This window comes from Engraulis encrasicolus, chromosome 16, assembly GCF_034702125.1.
Source record: "Engraulis encrasicolus isolate BLACKSEA-1 chromosome 16, IST_EnEncr_1.0, whole genome shotgun sequence".
Lineage (NCBI taxonomy): Eukaryota > Metazoa > Chordata > Actinopteri > Clupeiformes > Engraulidae > Engraulis > Engraulis encrasicolus.
The window spans coordinates 7079782-7106107 of NC_085872.1; the positions used below are offsets into that span (position 1 = coordinate 7079782).

Here is a 26326-nt window from a genome sequence, read left to right on the forward strand (position 1 = left end):
TGCCCCCCTTACAACTTCTCTGTGTCAGGGGGTCTTCTCTTGGGGGGCTCAGGACTTGGCGTTGCTCTTCTCTGGGTCTGCTTCTTTCTTCCTTTCCTTTCTTGCATTCGGCCTTGCATATTTTTTTTGCGGTGGAATAATTTCGCCCGAGACGTTCATCTGAAGCACAATGAAGTGGGGCTGGGTGCTGGTGGGGTTCCTGGTGGCCTCCCTGGGGCATCTCTCCCAGGGCAGCCACCACGGCTTGGACGTACCCGAGTATGACGGACGGGACCGCGTCGTCGACCTCAACGTCAAGAACTACAGGTCTGTGATGAAGAAGTACGACGTGTTTGTGCTTTACCACCACGAGCACGTCGGGAACAGCCGCGCCGCCCAGAAGCAGTTTGAGATTGAGGAGCTTGCACTTGAGGTGGGTCTGGTTTGTGGTGGGCCAGGTAGGGTGGGTCGGGTCAGGTTGGCCCGGGAGGGTCACTCACCGTGGGAGCAGAGGTGACAATTTTGGGGTTATCCAAAGAGTTTAGCTAGCTAGCAGGCTGCTGGACTTAGAGCTTCCCATGAACAGTTTGAAGACTTTGGAAAGAGTGAGAATGAGACATTTTCAAGCTCAAATAGGAAGTCCAGTTGCCTACCTCTGAACTTTTTGGATAACTTGACCTGGATGAATGAGGCTCTTCCCTGTCATAAAAAAGGTTCAGAAAAAAATAGAGTGATGGAGAGTAGGGAGTGAGGGCGATAGATGGGGAGGGGGGCAGTCTGTCTATCTGGCTGGCCGGCTTATTGATGCAGCTGAGGTGCACGGTGCCAAGATACAGATGTGCCATTCATGCGTACTCGAGCTGGAGGAGTCACAGTACAGTTCAGTATCTAAAACACCAGGAGATTATACTGTACGGCAGTGGTCTCCAATCAGAGGACCGCGGGCCAGATCCGGCCCGGGCATAGCAAACATTTGGCCCATCATGAGGTAGGAACAAATGAAGACGTGTGTATTCCATCTGTCGCCTTACAGCCAGGCGATTTGTTTGGCCCTCAGCATGATTTGCTCTACATAATTTGGCCCTTGGAGAAAAAATATTGTAGACCACTGCTGTACAGCAAAGCAGTCCAAACAGATAAATTCCAATTAGTATGTTTGATAACATCTAAAAGAGGAAATCCCTGCTGAATGGTAGGCACGGCCTAACTCTGTTGACCAGGGGTGTCGAAATCAAATTCACAGTGGGCAAAAATCACAATCTTGCAGTTTGATCTTGCAGACCAAATAAATTGGCCCTGTGGGCCAGATAGACATTTGACATGACCTTGTAGGACAAATAAAATAAGATTAGACATTGTAGCTGTGTGGTATATTTAGCTACAGATCTTGTACATTCTGCAGTGATCATCAGGGCTGGACAAGGACCAAAAAAAGGCCCGAGCATTTTTGCACATGTGGTCCCCTCTAAATTGCGGGCCAGATTATGACAAAAAAAACCAACAGTATTGGCCCCTATGAACTATCGGCCCAGAGGGAAATGTCACATTACCACTTCAGGCCTGATGACCGTGCTCCAATAGTTAAAAAAGGAAAAAACTAGTATTTTTCTGCTCCCACTTTTTTGATGTTTTGCATCATGTTTCTGACTTTACTTGTGCAAAAAAAGGCAGAAGAATCCTGGTTTAAGTGGACATTTTTATCGTATTATCTTAGTATTCTGTCATTTGGTTCTCCTGCTCCCAGGTCAGACATTTTTGAAAGTGCAGACTTTAACCTACTCGTTCATGCTCCAACAGTTATCTGTGAAGTTGGCTGTGAGATTGAGACCTTTACAGTCATGAGAGGGTTACCTCAGGGCCTGATCATGACTAAAGATAGAACTGTGAATATCTGGTTTGTTGAGATCTTTCAATACCTGTTTGATGAGATTTTGCAACCTTTTCATGAATATTTATTGACTAATTAACTAATATTTACTGGTCTGACAGTACATTTTGCAGCCAAATATGTCTGGTAATTCAAAGTGGCACACTTGGAGAAGATCCACCTATTCATGCATGAAAAGTGTATGTTTCAAAGTCCTAATGAATAGTATACATGAAAAAGATTTGTGAATGGACAGCATACATTATAGAAAGAAATTATTTTTAAGAAGAAGAATACTACCTCTCATATCTGTAAAATCCCTGTTTTTTGGGGGGGGGAAATCATATCAGAACAACGACCCAGTTTGAATTGCTCTGATGCGACCATACCATGCAGATGTGCTCACTTGCACTAACATTGCGGGCACTCACCTCTCAATGTGAATGGGCATTGTATTAGCATCGTTATACAGTAGCTCTAAGTTTCAATGGGCTTGAGTGAGCTTGTAATTTACCTGGTGAATACCACTGATGTCGGGGACTCATGTATGAAGTGCATAACATCATCATTTCACTCTCCTTTAGTGAGACTTACAGTGCAATGAATACAGAGAGCTATAGCCCAGGGTGCAATGGCAGAATACATGCTACAGACATTTCCTAGTCCTGGCTAAAGCTACCAGACCAACTGAATGTACTGTATGCCGCACACAAGAACCACATTGGCACCACACACTGTTGACTACTGTTTACACAAGACGGCAATATTTTCTGGTCCTTGTTGAAACATGAGAGGCTTGTTTTTAATTTCGGTGTACGACCATGTCTGTGTGTCTGTGAGCCTGTATGTGTGGATGGGGCTAGAGAGGGAGCTGGTGGCGGGTGGCAGCAACTGCTGACTGTCCGAGTGTCTTTCATATCTATTTCATACATTGGAGACCTAATGGGTCGCCGTCACAGCACCGAACACCCAGGGCTGGACTGGCCATCTGGCATAGCGGGAATTTCTCAGTTGGCCCTGCACCCTCGTTGGGCTCCTACTTTCAGAAATGTAACAAAAACCTTTTACATTTCTGAAATTAGGGCCCATAAGGGTGCGGGGCCCACCGGGTGAGTCAGTTCTGCACCGCTAATTATGAGGGGCCCCTTTAAGCCAAAAGTGCCCAGGCACTATTTCTTGCCCAGGTCAGCCCTGCGCACACCTCGGTCTGTCTCAGTCCAGCGTGCCTACCAGCCTGCCAGAGCCCCACCTGCTGACTCATGCAGACATGCGACTCCACGGCTATCTCTGGCCCGCTGTCAACTATAGGGATACCTCTGTCCCTGTAAAACGGTCACAGGTCAACGGATGATGGAGACCAAGCCAAAAGAAAAACAAAAAACAAGCAAGCCTTGAGCTGAGTCATTAGTTAGGCAATACAACGTGTGGACATAAGTGTTTCCATAGGCTTATGCACTGTATATTACATAGGCCTATGCATTTTAAAAAGCCATATTAACAGTACATGCAGACTCTCAGACATGAAACATATCCATACTCATAAACCTTTCCAAGGGATGAGCTAGGACTGTTTTCCAAGGATTGCTGGATGGATGTCACTTGGTATTTTGTGCTTGTGTTTTGTGCAAGTTGTCATGCAACTAGATTTGAACCCACGTCTGTGCTGGTATAGAGGGCATGTCCCAGTCCTCAGGGGCCAGTGCTAATAGGCTTTTGCATTTTCTTCGAGACGGGCCCAAAATTGAGGAGCCCGCACAAATATTATGCCTGCTGGGCCTTGTTTTGGTGCAATCCAGCCCTGTGTGAAGCCTGTTTGAATGAATGGAGCCCAAGTAAAGTTCCTGGCGGTGATACGTTTTTTGGTTAGAGGATTTCACAAATCACTTCCATGCATTTTTTTGGGCAGTGGCATGTGTGTTTCAGCAAACAGGCCTGACATTGCCATTACTGTGCGAACAAGTAAATGTTGTGCCACATTACAAAGTTCAAGGTATAATGAGCTACTGTACATCTGTAATGAGTCAAATACTGTGAATGTGGACATGGTTTTGACCTTGTACGGAGAAACATGCCACTTTATACTGCCAATATTCTTCTGTCTCCCATCACTAATTAATACCGACGCCTGGGTTTGCTGTGTGTGTGTACACATCGTTGTGCCCTCATGCCTGTTGGAGGACTAGTAGAGAGCCAGCTGTTCCTCTGCAGACAACCTGATGAGCAATAGTATGAGCAATGGTGGAGTGGTTCAGGGGGACACAGGGTTTGGATAGGGAAAGGACAGGAGAGGATAGATAGTTCCAAGCTTCAGGATCCATACATGTAGCTACCTCGAACTACACAACCCTCCAACAACCCTAGCCTACTTTAATCAGGCCTGGACCGGTAATCTGGCATACAGGCAGGGGCGGAGCTATAGGGAGGCGAGCAGGGCATTTGCCCTGGGGCCCAGGGCCCTCCTGTATTGGATGTGCCACCCTATTGTGACCTTGGCAGGCCGTATGGGAGGCCCTATCAGAGTCTTGCCCTGGGGCCCTGAATGTAATTGTTCCTCCACGGCATACAGGATATTTCTTGGTGGGCAGACTCTTCAGGGGCCGATGCTGTTTTTTTGGGGGTTTTTTGTTAGAGAGAAGGAGACACATAAAAATGATTGTCTCCCAGTCCAGCCTTGGCTGCTATGGTCTACAATTAATACCCGGATGGATAAATTGGATTGGAAAGATGAGTGAAAGTGAAAGCCCACCTGGGAAACTCCAACTCCCATTGTCATTGTGACACAGCACTCCACAGCACTTCACTGCACACTCCACAGCACTTCACTGCACACTGCACACAACGAAATTGCATTTTATGCCTCAACCGTGCGAGGGGGCAGCCCCCAATGGCACAGTGACTGGAACAGTGCGGCGGGACAGTATCATGCACAGGGTACCTCAGTCATGGAGGAGGATGTCAATTTACACTTAATAAGGTGGAGAATGCGCGCACATCAGTGGTACAGGTGCTGGACAAAATAGAGTAACTGAAATAAATGATAGAATTCCGCAACATTATTAATGCTTCCAGTGATTTATTTGCACGACGTTTCGGATCTTCGTCCTTTCTCAAGTGCAACTGGGAGCATTAACAGTGTTGCGGACTTCTATCATTTATTTCAATTTACACTTAATTACATAAAGCTGCTACAGCATGTAGCCTTTTCAGTTTATTCAATTAATTGCTATGCTGACCATGTTCAAAATGGGCACTTGCTCACTACGGGGTACAGTATGCATCGTTATGTTCCCCACAGAGTCCCCTATGCAGTGTAACGAGTGAACATTTTCAGACTTTTGTCAACTGTGTTGTCACATGGCCCCCTTTGTTGATTGGTCTGATCTGTTTTCTCGGACAGAAAAGAGTAAACTGTCAGGAATCCTTCAAATAGAAGGCCATAAGTCACCCAGTCATCCTGTCACTTAAAGCCCAGGCAGCATTCCTGCTGGTCAGAAGGTTAGATAATTGTTTGGCCGTGCTGTCACCCCCCTGGTTTTGAATCGTGTCACGCCTGACGCACACCTTGGAGGCACAGCACGTGGACACCTGTTTCCCTTCAGAAGGTTGTACAGTATCTAATGCGTGGAAATACAATATATACTCGAGTAGGAACTGTCTGTGTGAACTTTACATTACACTTCTTTCAAATTATATTGCATTGCAATACTCTTGGCAGATGTTTTTTTTTAAATCAAAAGTGACTTCCAAAAGAGGACATACAGCAAATGTGTGAATCAACACAAAGTAGGTAAAGCATAACACGGCTAGTGTAGCCAATAGTACAGGAAAGTCTTGGTGAGTGAGCGGAGTTAGTTTTGTGGGCATATTTGCCAGAAATGTGCAGCAAAACTATTGGAGAGCAATAATCTCTTTTTAGAATTTCTGTTCAAGAATGTGCATGCAAAGTAATAGGTCAATATTTCTTTGCATGTCTTTGGAGGAATGCAAGTGGACTATAAATGTGAACGTTACATTCTAAATTAATATAAATCAGAGTGATAGTGGATGGACAGATAATTAATGGCATGGAGCGGGAACGAAGCGTTTCTGTTCAGCTTTGATGTAAAGACCAGGCATGCGTGTTAATTTTGGTTTTAGTATTAAGTGGTATAAATAGGTAGCACATTGCATAACTGATCTCTGAGCCACATGCCACGTGGTTCCTCCTATATGTAACAGGAGAAATGAACGTCCGAAATGGATTTGATATAAAATCATCATAGTTCTTGTCAGTCAGACTATAACTTTGACAAGTGTGTTGCTATGCAGGCATTTACACCAAAGTCCAGAGTTCAGCAAGTTCACAGAACTGATCCCAGTGGAATCATCAGTTCTATATGGGTGTGCACTGGTGGGCGAATTCTGCGATCATGCCGTGCTTATGTGGCAAGTTACACCCGAGGAACATATTTGACGCGGTCTCATATGACGTGTGGCCCAATACCGGTACATCTGCACGGCACATACGTGAGCCAGAGCTTGTTCGCCTTAGCAGGGGGACATAAATCAGGCGGCTGGCCGCTCATGTACAAGTATGAGATCATTTTGGGGTGCGTGTGTGTGTGTGTGTGTGTGTGTGTGTGTGTGTGTGTGTGTGTGTGTGTGTGTGTGTGTGTGTGTGTGTGTGTGTGTGTGTGTGTCAGAGGTTACCCAAGAGGGCGTGGAGTGGGGTGTGGTGTTGGTGTGTGGTAGGGGGTAAGGGGGTTGGCGTATGACAGATGATGAGGAGTTGGGTCTGGTACTGTACCGGGGATCTGGCAGAGCAGAGCAGAGCAGAGGACTGGCTACATGGGGTTACTAGCAACACACAGCAGACACATCCCCCTGCAGCACTGGCAAACCAGGCCAAGCCAGGCCGAGCCAAGCGTAGCCAAGCCGGCCGATGCCTAGCAGAAGAAGGGAGCGGCTGGTACTGTACCTGTCAGCAGATCCCAGGGACTCCAGTGTCACCAGTGCTGCACCTGGCCAAAATAGTCCCGGGCCGGGCCGGCGGTGTCCTCTCTGGCTCTCAGCAGCTAAATATAGTCAGCATCGGCATCGGCTGAGGTTGTTTGTGCTTCTCGGGATGTTAAGCAGCTCCTGAAGATCATCTTTCTTCCCTTATAGATACATTTGCAAGGGCAGGGAATGGCACTGACTGGGATCGAATGGGATTGGATGGGGATGGGATAGGGAGTGTGCGAGCGAGTGGCTAACCCCAAAAGATACAGCATTGGGTACATTCTAGCCTTTGTCCTTAGAGCAAGGGTTCATGGCTAGCTAGAGATGGGATGTATGAGTCTTAAGCATACGGACAGATCTTAGTGGCTTGTTATTTTCAAAGAACCATAAAATAATTATTTTTAAACATTTCTTTAGTGTTAAAGGAACAGACCACCCCTTTTTGATTTTCACATAATTTGCAGTATTTCTAAGCATTATTCATGAATGCGCATATCATGTGCATATTTGTCTAAGTGTTTGTGGGTGGTTGACGTTTAAGGCCGTAACACGCTTAAAGGAGGAAACATATTCCAATTCCTGAAAAAATGGGTGGAAAAATTGGAAAAAAAAGAAAAAAATGGGGATGTCAGTAGTCCGTGGAATTTCGCCTAATTCTTGCCATTTTTGGGAAAATGTGTCCTACGGTGTGACATCATTGGTGTGACATTTCTGTAAGATACAATAAAATGATTAAAAAAAAAACAAACAAAAAAAAAACAATAAAATGATTAGTATTCTGCACAAACATACCCCCAATGCTCTTTCTGCTATTGTTCCTTTCCCATACCCCCACCCCCCCAACACACTACAACCCACCCGCACCCCCATCCCCACCCACACACGCTTATGCATCGTAGAGGCAGACAACTGTGATTTCACTGCATGGTTTCACTGTATTATTTGTAATAATTGTGTGAATGTGACAAATAGGCTAAATCTCCTGGTATCCTTCTGGGTGATTCTCACGAAACGCGCAACAAAGGTGTTTTGACAACCATTTTTTCAAAATGCTTTTTTGATTGAATTTCTTTTTGAATCGGTTACATTAAAGTGTACAGTTACTAAGCACAATAATATCAACTTACCTGACAACTATTTAAAACACATTTTCTAACGTTTTAAAAGTCCATGTCTGCTAAAATGCTCATTACCGCAATTTTTTTCTTTCATGAAATGTATTAGGAAACTTAATTGTTCTTGCAGTTTTGTTCATTGAATATTGATAGTTGTACTAGGGGCTACATAAAACACTCAAAAAATATTTTTTTCTTATTATTGTAGTTTAAGAATTTTACCATTTTACCTCATTACCGCAATAGGATCATTTGTTTTCCTCTTTAATTTTAGAATAAATCAGTGAAAACCTACAATTTCGGTCCAAAAATATACTGAAGTGAAAGAAACATGAAAGGTACTGTGTTCATAAAAATATACATGAATACAGTTTTCCTTTAGTACTTTTTTTTCCAATTAAGTGCTCATTTCGGTAATGAGGGATACGTTTCGGTAATGAGAATGAGTTTTCGGTAATGAGAATAAGGAGGAATAAATTGAACTAAAGACAAATATTAGTAAATGATGTGATTTGTTATTATTATTAGCACAATGACAGAGTCTCCAGGGCAGAACTAATCAAATGACACCTCAAATTATTATAAATATATTCTATATAAAACCGTTCATTAAGCTACTAAAGGATATTGGGATTCAAGACTTAACCCAGCCAAAGACCATAGGTCAGGGGTGGGGAACCTGTCTCGAGGGCCATTTGAGGAAGTTTAATCAGGCCCCCGATATAATTTAAATGTTATGCCGCTTCAAATGAAATATGACATATTTTGTAAAGGAATCTAACAAAATACATTTGCAATACAATTAAAACTAGAGAAGGTGGGGTCTGTTTTAAGGTGGCTGCCTTCCATATAGGCCTAATGTGCAGGGGGAAATCCTGGTTTGTGTTCTTAATACGGCTCTCTGAGAACTTTTACGGCCCTCAGATGAATTTGAAGAGGCCCCTCGAATGAAAAAAAGGTTCCCCACCCCTGCAGTAGGTGAAGAGGCGAGGCCCCTCCTGGGCACCAAAGTAACATCATAGTATAAGGGGCGAAGGCCAAGGGGTGCACTCTGAAGTTAAAGTTAGTCCATCATCAAAACACCAGAGGGTAGCCACCTGATGACCCCTGATACATCCCACTCCTCATCCCCACCCTGAATATGACATCACAACTCCACCACTGATCTCTCCAGTCAAAAATCTATGGTGGACCAGAAATCTAAATCTTGTCATGAGAAGGAAAATCATGTCGCAGTGCGAGGCCGTGCACTGGACTTTTTTTTCTGACTCGGCGCGCACCGGCAACTAGGAAGTAGGTAGTAGAAGGAACAAGAGATGACTACAGTAGCTTGTATGGTATGCGGGTTCGGTACACCTTGGTTTTAGGGTCACAGTTCGGTACATTTTTGGTACAGTATCACCATAATGCTGTCCGGACCAAAGCCGGAATTCACAATGAACGTTATGTGCTATGAAATATCACTGAACACCACTAACTGCTTGTGTTGCACATTTGCACATCAATGGGCAGTCATGGGTTAGGTCATCAGACTCCCGATTCCAGACCCGCCAGGTTGGTGGAGGGAGTAACTTAATTAACCAGTGATCTCCCCCATCCTCCTCCATGACTGAGGTACCCTGAGCATAGTACTGCTCCCGTTCTGGCACTATTGGGGATGAGGCATAAATGCGGGTGAGGCATAAAATGCCATTCTGTTGTGTGCAGTGTTCATGTGTGTGCTGTGAAGTGCTGGATCACGACAATGGGAGTTGTAGTTTCCCAAGTGGGCTTTCACTTCACTCACATTTTTGAAAAAGAAAAAATGTTTGGTTTTTCAGGACAATATCAACATGCCCCTAATTAGTATAGGGTACATGAAACAGAATTAAAACGTTGCAAAATCCTGCTCTTCCCTTGCAGTATTGTTCGTTGCATTACCTTAACTTCCTTGTCATTTTTTCTAGCATGTTTGATACTTGTCAAAGGGTGGCACAATAGACTTGGAATTTTGAATTGCTGTGAATGGGCATTTTCAGCTAAACCAGTGCAAAGTGCATTTGAGGCTGTTTTGATCCAGTTGCCTCTCCACTTACCCAGGACATCAAGAACCCACAGCATGACTAAAAGATGGGTACATGGGTGTTTGAGCATGGCTAAAGGATCGGAGTATGGGAGCTGAAACCTTGCTAAAGGAAACAACATGCATAAGCAGTTTCTAATTTGGGAAAGTGTAAAGGCAACTACAGCATTCCTCCAAATGATTCTTCTTATTAGTTTTGATTGAAATATTCTAAAAACTGCTTCACACTGAATTCGCTAAAAAGGCCTATTCACTGCTATTTCAAATGCCAAGCCTTTTGTGACACCACAAAGATTTTGTAAGGAAGTCAAGTTGATAAAAAGGATAAATACTCAAACCCACTACAAATGAGGGTATGACAACCAAACACAGGAAGCAAAAAAACCTGTCAATTTCTGGAAAAGCACATAGACTTGAAGTGAGTCGATTTTGTCTCCCAACTTTTTCCCTTTTTGCCATCTACGCAATCTGACAACTTCACTGCAAGTGCTGGCTTCATTGTTTGCAATTGCCTTTGCATTGGGTGACATCACAAGGCAATTTGATCATTTTTTACATCAAAAGACCACATTTCGAGGGTGGAAACAGCCAGAATATTGATTCACGGGTTGGCATGTGAGCAAGAATTAAGTTGTGACTTGCTACTCTCAATTAACTCTCACAACAGGGTTTCTGGCCCATAGTCGATTATTGTTCTTCCAAGGTGGGAAAAAATGTAAATGTTACCACAACATTAGCCAGAAAGGATGAGAACAGAAAAATGGTCTATGAACAACACCTATATGACCACTCAATTTAGCCTATGTAATGTATAGGGAGATGATCACTTTTACAGACAACCCCCATTAGATGAAGGAACTATTGCATATGTTAGGCATTTACTTTTGCTTTGCAATATTGTATATCGAATACCGATTCAATACAATTGGATATTTCAACCTGAAATGGAGGCAATTTCACTTAACACTTTCATTAAGTGCTTTAACTATAATTAAGTGACATAGTGACAATATTTATACTGCAAAAATATAATTTGTATTTAAGGTTGCAGTTGCATGTTTAAAAATGTAAATAAAAAAAAAAAGCGAAATACATATATGTCAAGGAAATATATTCTAAATGTAAATCACCATAGAGTCTCATTACCGAAATTGACAATCCTCATTACCGAAAGGTACTTAAAACATTGCGGTAATGAGAATGTGTATTGCGGTAATGAGATGGCTCAGCACAGTAATGCTAACTGTAACTTGAGTAATTATGACATAGCTAATTCATGACCATTGTTGAATTCTGAAAAGGAATACCCTATTACCAAGCAAGTTTAAAATGAAAAAATCTTTTTCATTTCGAAATATTGACTGATTTCGGTAATGAGAACCACTTTTGTCGTATTTGCATATTTTTGAGACAAATTGTGACATTTTACAGGCAAAAACAATAAGGCTGACTAATCATGTAGCCATCTTGAATCTCCTGTTAGTACAGATGAATTGGAGGTAGTTTCAGCTCATATTGAAATTCTGATGGCTTTTAATTGTAGTTCTGAAATATCTTGCGGTAATGAGAAGAAAAACTTGGGGACATGATCTTTTCTTGAAATATTCATTAGTGTTCATTATTTAAATTGCCAACAAGGAACACTTAATGAAACTTCGGACATAGACTAACGCTCTTGTAGTGTCATTTATGCATTTTTAAACGTTTTATTATGTTTTTCCCCAATTCAAAGACCAGAAATTTTGGTCAGGACACATTTCGGTAATGAGAATTTGCCTATAAAATGCATAAAAAGTGGAAAATAAAAATAATATTTTTTTAAATGAACTAGTGTGCCACAAAGTACACGTCTTGCTCTACAGTCATGTATGTTATCAAAAGAATCCCTGTCATATTTAACCATTAAAAAGTCATTGCCATTGTTTTTTTTAGCTTCGTGAGAATCACCCTTATATCCTTGCATGATACATGAAAAATAAGTAAGGATTGAGTAACACAATGCCTAAGCATGTCACACCACAGGACATAACGTCACACCACAGGAAACTCACTGCATTGTGGCCATTTTAATCCTTTTGTATTTGTGACTGACCTCTGAGCTCATGCTTACTAGATAATGATATTGTGTTCAACCTTAATATGTGTTTTCACTCATAAAATAACGTTTTTTCCTTCCATAAGAGCAGTCACACCACGGGACACCATAAATGAACCTAAGCATTGTGTGACAGAAACATTGCAATATGTAGACATATTAAGAGGTTAATAGTCACCTTAAACTTCCACACCACTCTCCAATAACTGAGGTATAACTGGTTAGGAGCCTGTCTTTAAGACCCTTGTAGTTGGCCTTGTAGCTGCCCGTCCACAAACCTGACTTACATGTCACCCCGCTGGACGCAATTTGTGTTACGAAATTGAACTTGTAGTTAATATTACTGTATTGAGTTTTTTTCACATTCATATTTTCTAATATCAGGTTAATATTTATGCAATCATGCCAAATGCTTTATAAATGATTCAAAATGTTGTTGGTTTATTTTATAGCTGTATATATTCCAGGTTGTATTAATGTTACAGTCACACCACACAGTCATTTCACATATAAACCTTTCCATAAATCTGGACAAAAATGTTTCTTCTCATCTGACTAATATGAAACATTATGTACCACATCGTCTTTCATTTACATTTGTTTTCAAGAGGAAAAATATTAACTTTGTAGGTTTTTAACTAATGTTACGTAAAAACAGGGCGTCTTGTCAACCACCCTTGTATTGCCTAGTTTAGCAGTATAGCCAAACTAAACGCAGCAATGCACGTCTATAGGAGCAAACAAAACATAATCAAATGTACTTACTTATAAACTACTTCAAAATGAATGTAACATTCAGCAGAGTGCAAATTCAGCTATTTAATCCCAGCCTGTGATCACTTGTGGCTTGATGCTAATGCTCCCATTTACTTCCAGTGATTATGCTAAGCTATGCTAATAATTCTGATCCACTAAATCTAAGTGCTGAACAAGCTGAGAATAAAATTATATGCACATTCATGAATACTTGGAAATACTGCAAATATGTGAAAATCAAAAAAGGGTGGACTGTTCCTACACCTGTGACTACACCTTTGAAAAAACCCACAAAAAATCAAACTGAATGAACGAAAAAAAAGAGGAAAAGCTGTGACTTGGTTCCAGTCGTTGACGTGTAGCCATTCCTGCCCATATACGTTGGACATGTAGAATATGTAAGAGGAGCCTATATACTGTAGAACACATTTCCACACCTCAATGAACAGGTGGGTTGTATGTAAGTCAGTAAGTCAATATCCATTACACCTGCAATTTTATTGCTCGCAACGTTTTGATCGTTCAGACCTTCTTCAGGTAAGTTATTAGTTTCCAATACTTTCACAGTGTAATAATCTTTCAAAGTGCGGAAGTCAGATGATGAGCGGTGACATATGGTGAACTCAGAACGAAGAATGTGGTATGTTGTGCTTTGAAATAATTAATACATTACATTACATTACATTACATTACATTACATTACATTTGGCAGACGCTGTATAACCAAAGCGACATAATCATATCCAACATCACTAGCAAATACAAACTGCACAGGAAATATACAGAACAAGTGCAGATGCAAAGAAAAGTTCATTTTTTGTTTTTTTGTTTTTTAAGTAGAGTACACACACACACACATACACACACACGCACACATCATGTCAAGAGTCTGGCCTGGGGCTAGGGCAGCTAAAACATTAGTCTAGTAGATTGTCACGAAAGAGGAGAGTCTTTACTTGCTTCTTGAAGGCTGCAAGAGATGTGCTTAGTCTTGCTGCCTCTGGGAGACTGTTCCACCACTTGGGTACAACAACGGAGAACAGTCTTGACTGGGAGTACCTAGAGTGACTGGATGGCAGAGCCAGACGGCTTGTGTTGGAGGAGCGCAGTTCTCTTCCAATAACATAAGGCTTTAATAAGTCCTTCAGATAAGCTGGGGCCGTTCCTGCGATGGCTTTGTAGGCAAGGGTCAAGGCCTTATGCTTGATCCGGGCGGCGATCGGTAGCCAGTGCAACTCAATAAATATGGGAATAACATGGGTCGTTTTGGGTTGATTGAATATCAACCGTGCCGTCGCATTCTGGACCATCTGCAGTGGTTTTAGCGCACAAGCAGGTAGATCTGTCATGAGTGAGTTGCAGTAGTCAACGCGGGACAGGACCGTGGCCTGGACCAGTCGTTCTATAGAATATTGGGTTAGCACAGGTCTGATTTTCCGCACGTTGGACATGTGGAATCGACAGGTCCAGGTGACTGAGTTAATGTAGTTGGAGCATGACAGCTTGTCGTCAACCATGATGCCAAGGTTTTTGGCGAATTTGTTTGGGGTTACAATGCTGGAGCCCATCTTGAGGATGATGTTGTGACTGAATAACTCTTTAGCTGGGATCACCAGGAGCTCTGTCTTGGACAGGTTTAGCTGTAAGTGGTGGTCCTTCATCCACATTGACAAGTCGGTGAGGCAGGTAGAGAAAACCGTGGTGTCCCTTGGACAAAACGACAGGTAGGCCTACATCTGGGTGTCATCAGCATAGCAGTGGTAGGAGAACCCATGTGTTTGAATGACACGTCCCAGGGAGGAGGTGTATATTGCAAACAGAAGGGGCCCCAGCACTGATCCTTGGGGTATCCCTGTGGAGAGGGTGTGTGTAGTAGACAGTTTCCCTTGCCATGACACACTGAAGGTGCATCCAGATAGGTAGGAGTTGAACCATGAGTGGACCATGAGTATCCATGAATACCATGAGTATCCTCAGGAGTATCACGTAGAGAAGAGAGATATCCACCGCATTCCTGCACTTCACAATCTGGTGCGTCATGGGAAAGGACTAGTAGATGCAGGGAAAGAAAGGAGTCACCGGAGCATCTTCAGATGTGGAAGTTCACTTGTTTTATTGGGCAAGTGCCAAGACTAACATTTCAACGTTCTCACGTCTTCTTCAGAGTCAATATGGCAAACCTGGGTAGGTGGTGCTTAAAAAAAACGTTCAGAAGCACCTGACAGGTGCGTAGTGGGCGGTGACTAGAACCACCCAAGGGTGCCAATGACAGAGGCGGCACTCCAAAAAAACAACAAAGTCCCAAATCAAGCCAAACAAAAAGGAAAGAAAAAAAGTACATATATATTTCACCAAAATAACATCCCAATGATGTTTCCCTATTCTCAGGAGTATCTTGTGGTTGACTGTGTCAAAGGCTCCAGACAGGTCTAGTAGGATGAGGACGGAGGATAGTCCTTCCGTTCTTGCAGTCCTTAGAGCTTCAGTCACTGAGAGTAACACAGTTTCAGTCGAGTGTCCACTTCTGAAACCAGATTGTTTCGAATTAGGTCTAGACTGCATATGCACCCATATCGTGAAATACTACAGCCAGATAAATGTAAAAAAGCAAGCCACATACCTTTCCTCCATACATGCGTTGCATTGCAAATTCCAAGCGCTAGTCAGAATTCCAAGAGCTATGGAGGAAAGGTACGGTATGTGGCCAGAGTTAGCCCTCAGCTAACTCTACTTAAGCCATTTTACACCGGATTTCTCCTTTAAGTAAGTTAGCTCAACTTTAGAAAGCCTCGAGTTGAGCTAAGCCTCGAGTTGTAATTACCAATTATCTAGGCTATGTTTACGATAACGATTTGTTGCGCTACGATGGTGCTCAAGACAAGTTGGATCATAGTCATCTCAAGTGCTCCCATTAAAAAACGGCTGGGGTGTTACACCGGGAAGACCGCCGTCTTCTCTTTGCTGCCTAAATGTAACAGTTTAAATGCCTCATCTCCAAGCAGCACAATCGAAACTATTGGCTATCTAGCTTGTGAGTTTGGCTGGTATTCAACAAGACGAGTCAATTGGAATTAGGTCTTGCGAAGAGTGGAAAGAGCTTCGTTACAGGCTACGTCGCGTGTGTGTGTGGGCGAGAGAGAGCGAGAGAAAGAACTTTTCCCCCACTTGTCCGGCCCCCACCTAAGTTAGCTCAACTTTAGAAAGCCTCGAGTTGAGCTAAGCCTCGAGTTCAGTAACTGACAAACTTAAGGCAGCAGGGCAACTTACTTTTTTACATTTAACTGGCTGGAATTTTTTTACAGCACCATGCCTCATCATCCCATATGAAGATATGACATTTGTGTCTGTGAGGCCCACAGCGTGCAATTTGTGTAATATTTTATTCCCCAAAATTCTCTCATCTCACCTACACTCACCGGCCACTTTATTAGGAACACCTCTCTAGTGCTGGGTTGGACCCCCTTTTGCTTTCAGAACTGCCTGAACTCCCCACAACAATACTCAGGTAGGCTGTGGCATTCCAACAAAGATAAATTGGTACTAATTGGTCCAAAGTGTGCCAAGAAAATATTCTTATGCCATTATATCTCAAGCCTGAAATGTTGATGTAAGGCAGGGTCGATCCATGTTTTCAGGTTGTTGACGCCAAATTCTGACCATTCCACCTGAGTGTTGCAGTAGATATCAAGACTCATCAGACCAGGCAACATTTTTCAGATCTTGTCATTTATGGTGAGCCTGTGTAAATTGTTGCTTCATTTTCCTGTTTTTAGCTGACAGGAGTGGCACCAAATGTGGTTTTCTGCTGCTGTAGCCCATTTGCCTCCAGATTCGATGTGCTGTGTAATCAGATATTTTCTTATGCATACCTCAGTTGTAATGAGTGGTTATTTGACTTAAAGTTGCCTTATCAGCTCAAACCAGTCTGGCCATTCTCCTCTGACCTCTGCCATCAACAAGGAATTTTTGCCCACAGAACCACCGCTCACTGTATTTTTTTTCTTTTTCGGACCATTCTTTGTAAACCCTAGAGATGGTTGTGTGTGAATATCCCAGTAGATCGATCTTTTCTGAAATACTCAAAACAAGCCCTATCGGCAACAGCCAACAGCCATGTTCAAAGTCATTTAAATAATCTTTCTTCCCCATTATGATGCTCTGTTTGTATTGCATTAGATCATCTCAACCATGTCTACATGCATAAATGCATCGAGTTGCCACCATGTGATTGGCTGATCAGAAATTTGCCTCAATGAACAGTTTTAGTAGGTATTCCTAATAAAGTGGCCGATGAGTGTATTTCATGAACATTTACAATCACCACCAATGTCAATGTCAGTAAATCAGTTATTTTGAATAACCAGCTGTAGACATCTTTTGCTGTAAAACCTGCTCTGGTCAGACCAATAAATATGTGTAATAGTTTAGAATAGATTACACCTGTTAACTAAGGATATACTATCCGATTTGTACAATTTTGGAAATGAACCACTAAAGTTACGCATTGACTGTTTAGACACCGACGCTGACAATATGTAAGCTGCAATGATTTCCACACGCACACATATAGTGTCTCCCGTTGAGTTTTAGCCGCACATGAACAAGCCATGAACTGGGAATCAGACTGAGAATGCTGTCCTCCAGCCGCCATGAGGTCATAGGGATGCCTTGGGGTTTGGCTCGACCCGTGGCTCTGAAACGAGACCTCTGGGACGACTATCCTTCCCTGCAGGAGTCAGTAAAGATGGCCAAGTACAGGCCATCCTCTCACTCTGTCCCACTCCGTCATGCTCATACCCTGGGCCGCTGACAGCTTTGGTTGGGCCTGGGACAAAGTCATCCGAAAGGAACCCCCAACTCAATACATGCGATGTAGTGGAAACCCAGTTTGGGGTCCCCCCTCTCCATGAGCTCAGGACAACTGACCCCTTTGTCGACCTCCCCCCCCCCGTCGGCTTCCTTGCACCTACCCACATACTCCATCCACCCCCCACTCCCCACTCACACAAACACACACACATACACCTCACCCCTCTTCCTCTTGCCTACACATTCACATCCACATCTACCCCCCCATCACCACCGCACGCACACACACACACACACACACACACACACACACACACACACACACACACACACACACACACACACACACACACTAAAGCGCACGCACACACACACACACACACACACACACACACACACACACACACACACACTAAAGCGCACGCACACACACACCAGCTTTCCATCCTCACACACTCACACCCCACCCCACTTCTATGGCAGGGCTGGGTGCTGGATGTTGGTGGAGGTTTCCCGTGTGCCCCGCCACAGTGGAGAGAGGTAACCCGAGAGAGAGATGAGGAGGGGTGAAGACATGCTTGAGCTGGACTGGATCAAATGTCCCTCCTTCCTATCTCTCCCTTCCTCCTATCCCTCCCTCCCCTGCCTCCCTCTCTCGCTCCCTCTCTCCTTGCCCTCTGCCTCTCTCTCCCTCCCTCTCTCTCTCTCTCTTTACCTCCCTCCCTCCTTACTCTGATTTGACAAGAACCTGAAGCTCTCCTGAACCTCTCGGCCGCGGCCTTCGTGGCAAATATTTCCCCCCTTCTTGTTGACTCATGGCTTCTGTCAGGATACCTTATATAGCAGAGGCCCGCTTGGCCTAAAGCCTGCGAGCTGAGTTTAGCACACAATCTGCTAAATAGATAGGCATGACCCTCAGCCTCCTACACCACCGTTAAGTGCGTTTTCATGTTAATGTTGACTAAATGATACCTGGGCTAGGCCTGCGACCTGCGGATGAGGTGATGAGGAGGTAGAGGGAGGTGGACAGCAACAGTCACTGGCACAAGTGTACAAGTGTACAGTGTGCACCACTTGTGTCAGAAGACGGAGGGGGCTTGCCAAAATGCGGTGGGTGGGCCGGTGGAAGTTGGTTGGGTATGCAGAGTGTTTTTTTATACTTTGAAAGCATTGAATATCAAAGGTCAATTCCAATGTGTCCCTCACAAAAGTCTATCAGAACACCATTTATGAGTTCATTGTAACCCATGTGGCCTCAAAGCAGACCTGAGAGAGAGAGAGAGAGAGAGAGAGAGAGAGAGAGAGAGAGAGAGAGAGAGAGAGAGAGAGAGAGAGAGAGAGAGAGAGAGAGAGAGAGAGAGAGGTACACAGAGAAAGATACAGAGAGAGAGGGACAGAGAGATGGGGGGCATGAATGAGGTGAGTGAGTAAGGGTGAATATATAGAATGCAGGAAGTCGAGTGGTGTATGTGAGTGAGGTCATTGATATCATCTTAGACACCTACTTGCAGCCAGACAACACAGAGGGACACTCCGGTGTAGCGCCATTCTAAAGCCATTCTAAGTGATGACAGAAACCGGTCGTACATCAAGTCTTGTGGCCAAAAGACTGAGACAAGGGTACAACTGTCACTGTAACTGTAACGGTAACATCAGCAAAATACAGGATGTTACAAATACAGTAAAAAAAGACACATTTGTGTTGTCTTCCTGCTGACAAAAACTGCATTTATTATACACACACCTGGTTCAACTACTGTCTCTTATAATCTGAAGGTCGAATCATCCAAAAAAAGCACATTGTTGCAATTCTTGAATTGGATTTGTCAGTTCGTCTACATGTGTTGTAGGTGGTAGGTAGCCTACTCTGTGGTCATGCTGTGAGTCTCTTCGGCTTTCAGAAACCTACTAAAAGACAAGCAGTTGCTATATTGCAGTGTAAAGGCAATCGTGAAGTATGGCCACCATTTATATAATATTAACCGGAGTGCTGGGAAATAACATGGAAAGGAGAGAGAGAGGGGGATGGGGGAGAGGGAGGGAGAGAGAGAGGGAGGGGGCATATTTCCTTAACAAAATGTAACTAGACATCTAACACTGGAGTGCACCTGTTGCCGCCCAAGAACCCTATTACTCCAGCTTAGTTGGCACTCACTCAGCCTCCCTCTCCTCATGCCCGCCGTCCACAAATGCCACACTGCCATTGGTGAATGCCCCCGTCCATCACGGGGGTCGGGTTTCACTCCGATATAGAAAGTGCATGGACAGCGCTCCTAATGCCCGGCTTTTATGGAGTGAAGTCTTCATCTGGACATGCACCCTAACCCTCAGCACACTCACAAATACTGTTCGTGTGCAGGGAGAAAAAACAAACAAATACGCATCATGGACAATACAAAGGATACCACTAATCACTGTTGTGGGCTATGTCACCATGAAGTCACGTTAATGTCCACCCTGACAGTCATTTAGATTTGTATGCTGGTTTCACTCTTGAAAGTTGATCGGAAATATTATATGACTTTGACAAGATACATTGTAGGTAATTTGGTCCTTGTAAGGCAGTGCTTCATACTGAAATCAGACAATGGCACAAGAGTGGCCTAATAAATTGCGAAAAAGTTCAATGAACCTGTCTCACGAGCGACTGTTACTTACTGTCATTTGTGTTGGCAGTTTGCAGCCCAAGTCCTGGAAGACCTCGATGACGAAGATATAGGATTCGGCCTGCTTGATGCAAAGGCCGACCGTGCCGTTGCCGCCAAACTAGGTAGGCCTAACCTCACTTTTCCTCGTGGTTTTACAGCATAGGCTATACAGTATGCTCGGTGCTTTGTGTGTTCATTTTTATAGGGCCGCATATGCATGTGCACAGCACATCAACTAGGTTTTTTAGGAACTACAGTATACTGCTAAGAGCAAGGTAGAAGCCATTAGGCATTCAGCTCTCCCTGACGGAATGTGAATGTGAATCCATTTGTAAATGTACACTCCACATGCTCCAATAGTGCCCTACTTCTGCACTCAAACTGAGCTCAAACACTCCCTCTAGTGGTCCCGGTCTGCAGAGCCTGACTTTGAGTCTCTTTAAAAATTGTGTGCCCCCCTCTCCCCATCTCACAGACCTGGATGAGGAAGACTGCATCTATATCTTTGTCGATGACGAGGTCATTGAGTATGATGGGGAGCTTGCTGCGGACACCTTGGTGGAATTCATCTTTGACGTACGTGGAGAGAAAGCATGCCCCCCTCTTTCTTGGTCTAATGCATCACAATTTCTGTGACTTGTCTTATTCACTTACACAGCATCTATACCGAAAAACAACGACAGCCAAGCTACACAGTACTTACTCAGTTTGTAATTATAAAACCAATTTTTCACCAATATTAAAATGCTTTCATGCAGACTGTCTACTAAACACTGTTGTTAACAATATGCAGAGGTATCAAAAGTAAAAGTAAAAGTAAAGTCATGGTGTACATACAAAACTAACGTCATATTACACAGCTGTTACACGAGTTGGTCCATTGCACCTAATGGGGTATATACAGTATAGCCTACTGTGTTATTACTGAAAAGCACTAAAAACCTAACAGGAATTCACCACAAATTTGATCCAACCAGCGCAGAGTTAGCTGATCGCAAGACAGGTAGTACACAGGTCTACTTGTTACTCAGACAACTTACCTGTGTTGGATGGAAACTGTGTTTCTTTTTTGACGTGTACTTTTACTATTGACATTTCATGGTGATGAACAAGTCTTAATCTGCTACTCTTGGTAATGTCTCATATGTTGGTATGATGTGGTTGAGTTTTCTGTCTGGTGCCAAAAGGCTACCTGTACTATCTGATCCCAATTCCCTCCACTTTGCAGCTACTTGAGGACCCTGTGGAAATCCTTGACAACAGGCATGAGCTGAAAGGTTTCTTCAACCTGGAAGAGGAAATCAAACTGGTGGGCTACTTCAAGAATGCGAAATCTGACCGTATGTACTAAAGCCGTGTCCCACTAACAACAACAAAAAAGAGAAAATTCTCACTCTTCACATAATCCTGTGTGGGGTTTTGTGTGGTGCAATCAGGGGTGGATTCAAGAGAGGGGTGCTCCTGTGGGGAATAAAAACATGGGGGGGGGGGGGGGGGTATCCTTTATTAGGGGTTCAACTTGTACACCTTGCCACCTGGTACGGGAGAGACATAAAGGGGATTGGGAGAGTTTGGTTTGTCCTGGCCCCTTTGAACCTGTGTCCCCCTTGGGGCTGGGCCCAGTACGTCTGTTCTTTATTCCACCCCTGGGTGCAGTGAAGTGACCTTAGGTTGTGTGTGTGCATCAATAACCTCTGATGAGATCACTTGATGAATTTGATAATTTGATGAATTCTGACACACTCCAGATTTCGATGAGTTTGAGGATGCTGCAGAGGAGTTCCACCCCCATGTCAAGTTCTTTGCCACCTTCAATGAAAAGGTAAATATAACATATTTTTTTCTCTTTTGGATGTAACAAATCAGCTGCCTTGGGCATGGTCAGTAATGATTCTTCAGAGCCTAAAGTTTCCTTGATGGTTCTTGAAAACCTTCTTTAAAGAACAAAGTTTTCCTCTATCATCCTCATTTTTTTACATTTTAAAGGAATACCATGTTCACTTGGACAATTGTTTCACTTTCTTCAATTCATGACTATAATATCCACAGAAAACAAAACCTTTACACCTGTCAGCAGGATAACTCAAAAAGTTATGCACAGATTTTGATGGATTTTTGTGGAGTTGTTGGAAATGACACAAGGAACAAGTGATTCAATTTTGGTGGTGATCCAGATCACAATCCGGATCCAGGTTTTTTTTTTAAAGATTCTTCACCATTGTGGGATGGGGCAAAGTTTGACATTCCAAATTCTAACTAGACTTGGGGGAAAAATAGGGTGTAACATAGTCACATATTCTATCGAGCAGCTTCTTTGGCGGAGGACTGCACTCTCTGAGTGCGTTTCTGGTTTAAAATGGAGTAAGCCTGTAATCAAAGAGCACAGATCTGTACCAGCACAAGTTACAGCTGGCACTCCAAATGCACTATTTATTCTCAGGTTGCCAAAACTCTTGGACTCAAGATGAACGAGGTTGACTTCTATGAGCCCTTCATGGAGGCTCCCGTCACCATCCCTGGAAAGCCCTACACAGAAGACGAGCTTGTCGACTTCATTGAAGACAATGACCGGTATGCTTTATGAGATTGTGTGTGTGGGCATCTCTGTGTGTTTTGCGTGCTGTGCGTGTGTGTGTGTGTGTGTGTGTGTGTGTGTGTGTGTGTGTGTGTGTGTGTGTGTGTGTGTGTGTGTGTGTGTGTGTGTGTGTGTGTGTGTGTGTGTGTGTGTGTGATGTCGTTGAGGTGTTCTCCTTATCTAAATGGGTATTTTTGTTGTTGGTCTGACTCCTGCTTTTTTGCTGCCTTAGACCTACCCTGAGGAAAATGCAGCCACACAACATGTATGACATCTGGGTACGTACACTAGATCACCCACAAATGGTTACAACAGTCATATTGTGATTATACATTTTTGTTTATGTCACACTTTACTCATCGCATTTTATCAACTGCTAAAGGAAACAAATGGCATGTAAATGCATTATTATAATGCTGCCCTACAATGCAAAAAAGCAGTATGCATTGCATTGTTGTTGAAAATGATTTACTAAATAGTAATATATTTTAATTACATTTAGGCCTATATCAAAATATATGTTACACAAGCTAAATAAATTGATTGATCTGCAAAGAAATATAAAGTAACATCATGTCAATAACTTACTGTACCTAAAATGACTTGGGGTGGACAACAGGATGATCTTAATGTACGTAATTTTACTCAGTTGAGAGCTCTGCACAATCACTGCCTTTTGCTTTGGGCATTAGGGCAATATACAGCAGCTTAATTCCAACATTACACTTATATTTATCATATACCGTAGGAGGATGATGACGATGGAGAGCACATCATTGCATTCGCTGAGGAGTCTGACCCAGGTAACAAAAAGAGAATGGGGGTGGGAGGTTCATCTGTAGCAATGTCAACTAATTCATGAAATATAGACTTTAGTTATATATCTCAACTCAACTAAAATATAAGCGTTGATTTTTTGGTTTGCATGTTTTGTGGTGTGCTGTCGTATACATGAAAAAACATACATGAAAAAAACATACATGAAAAAAGCAAAAAAGTCGTTTAGGTGCAGAACATTATTCAAGCTTATTTCAGCAACATACACAGCATGTAACCTTGAGTTTTTTAATGGCCTTTATTATGGTAGATAGTGTACATTTAGCTGCATATTTAACAATTTCAGGAGCAGTTCCAAAACAGGACTATATTTTCTTGCTAGTTTACAGCACCTGTTTCCCGCCTTTTTCCTTCAGATGGCTATGAGTTCCTGGAGATTCTGAAGGAGGTTGCGGAAGAAAACACAGACCATCCCGACCTCAGCATCATCTGGATAGACCCTGATGACTTCCCATTGGTAATACACCAGGCTCACTTTGAAGTTCAAAGCTACACTATGCAACATTTTCATTTTCTTCATAAAAGTCTTTAAATGATTAAATGACCCATTGCAGGATGAACGAATGTTCTTCTGGCTACACGTTTAGGCTACATGTTGACTTGTGGCAGCCGTGTGGTGATTTGACAGTGAACGGGCAGCCATGGCCTAGTGGTTAGAGAGTTTGTTTTTCAATCTGTGGGTTGTAGGTTCAAATCCCAACTGACAGTTCAATCTATGCCTACTACACCTCAATCTATGCCTGAAATGCCCTTGAGCAAGGCACCTAACCCCACATTTCTCCAATGCCAAGAAAATGTTGAAGTGTAAGTTGCTTTGGATGAAAACTAAGTGTAATATATTGTAATGAACGTTTAATCTTGACCTGCTGGGGGAGGCCCAAAACAAAATCAGATAGAAAGTATTAGAGCATCTCTTTATTTGGAAGTTGGAAAGAAAATAAATGATACGTTATGGATCACCTTGGTTATCAGCTTCACATTGTTGACTTTACGTAATGTATTTATTTGTTGTGACTATATTTTGTGGACCATCTGGAAAATAAGATGCCCCATCTCAAGGGGCTATCCTCCAATAAGGAATTGGAAAATTAATGGACGAAAATGAATTAGAATTAACATCTGAATACTAGTTCCAGGTACAGAGAATTTTATTCAAAGCCCACATCCATTTGCACAAGTCGGAAAGACAGATTGTTGAGTTTTGAAACGACCTAGGCAGTTCATCATCGAATAGCCTAATAGCAATGTCGTTGTTATATTACACAAATAGTTCTTGATTTAATACTCAAAGATCTGACTCATATGCACAGCCAGTTTCCAGGTGCTGGTGAAGTGCACTCATCAGTAATCCAAGGGAAACAAGAAGAATCACCACACACTGGTGGACTTCATTTTGCTGCTTTTTTTATTTAGTGAACACTGCGTTTCTCTTGTGCTTCGTCAGGTTCACTAACTTAATTTAATTTCAGACACTTTTGGTTTTTATAGCTTGTCGCCCACTGGGAGAAGACCTTCGACATTGACCTGAACTCCCCCCAGATCGGTGTGTTGGATATTGATGACGTAAGTGATTTCTCTGATTTTATAGATTTTATTTTATTTTAGAATCAGAAATGCTCAATTGATATCAAGACAGCTCATTCCAACTATGAAACTGTTCTTCCACTGCTAAATGGACCATTGAAAATGGTTCAAAATCTGTTCAATTGTACATAGGGGTGTCATGTTATGAAAAAAACCACACTGGTGGATTTCGGTATTATCACACAGTTTTTGTTTCAGAAATTTGTCAGAATTTCATCTAGTTTTTCCAAGTTTCCCAGTTTCCCAGTTATTGTGACATCCCTAAACATACAGCAATTGGATCTTCATTCAGCATGAAAAGAAAGCACTAACTAATGTGACTTGCATCTGTTGTGTAGGGAGAGTTTGAGTGGTATGATATGGACGATGATGAAGACATGCCTGATGCTGAAGAACTGGAGGAGTGGCTTGAGGATATGTTGGATGATGACGATGATGATGACGACGATGATGATGACGACGATGATGACGACGATGATGACGACGATGATGACGACGATGATGACGACGATGACGATGATGATGACGACGACGACGATGATGACGACGACGATGATGACGACGACGATGATGATGATGATGACGACGATGATGACGATGACGATGACGACGATGACGATGATGATGACGACGATGACGACGACGATGATGACGATGATGACGACGACGACGACGATGATGACGATTATTAAAATCTCACCATTGTATTTCACATTACCAATCCAGTTACAAGTTACTAAATTCTTGTTCTGCATCAGTTTCAGTCAACATTTTCAGAATCTCCTTGTTGCTCGTTGTTCTAAGTCATGTTGAAACCTTGTGTTGTGTTCGTGTTACATGATTCAGTGTCTACCCTCGTCTCAACGTTCAACCGTTAGCATCCAAATATCAAAACCATCCAATACCTATATTGAGAACAATCATAGTAATCACCTGATTTGTCATTGGCCCCACTACATTACAGGTTAGCAACTCTCTTTATGCAAATCTAGTCATTAAATATCACAATCACAAGAGGG

The 26326-nt window shown here is 42.8% G+C and overlaps 1 protein-coding gene across 1 annotated transcript; it reads left to right on the forward strand.

The window, feature by feature from the left end:
* casq1a (calsequestrin 1a) lies at nucleotides 1-26315 on the forward strand. The gene is made up of 11 exons (XM_063218491.1): nucleotides 1-412; nucleotides 20340-20433; nucleotides 20787-20887; nucleotides 21540-21651; nucleotides 22060-22133; nucleotides 22752-22882; nucleotides 23119-23164; nucleotides 23635-23689; nucleotides 24080-24180; nucleotides 25212-25286; nucleotides 25646-26315. Exons 1-11 carry the CDS (start codon nucleotides 170-172, stop codon nucleotides 25997-25999), a joined length of 1386 nt encoding a protein of 461 aa, XP_063074561.1. The 5' UTR covers nucleotides 1-169; the 3' UTR covers nucleotides 26000-26315.
* Nucleotides 26316-26326: the final 11 nt, after the last annotated feature.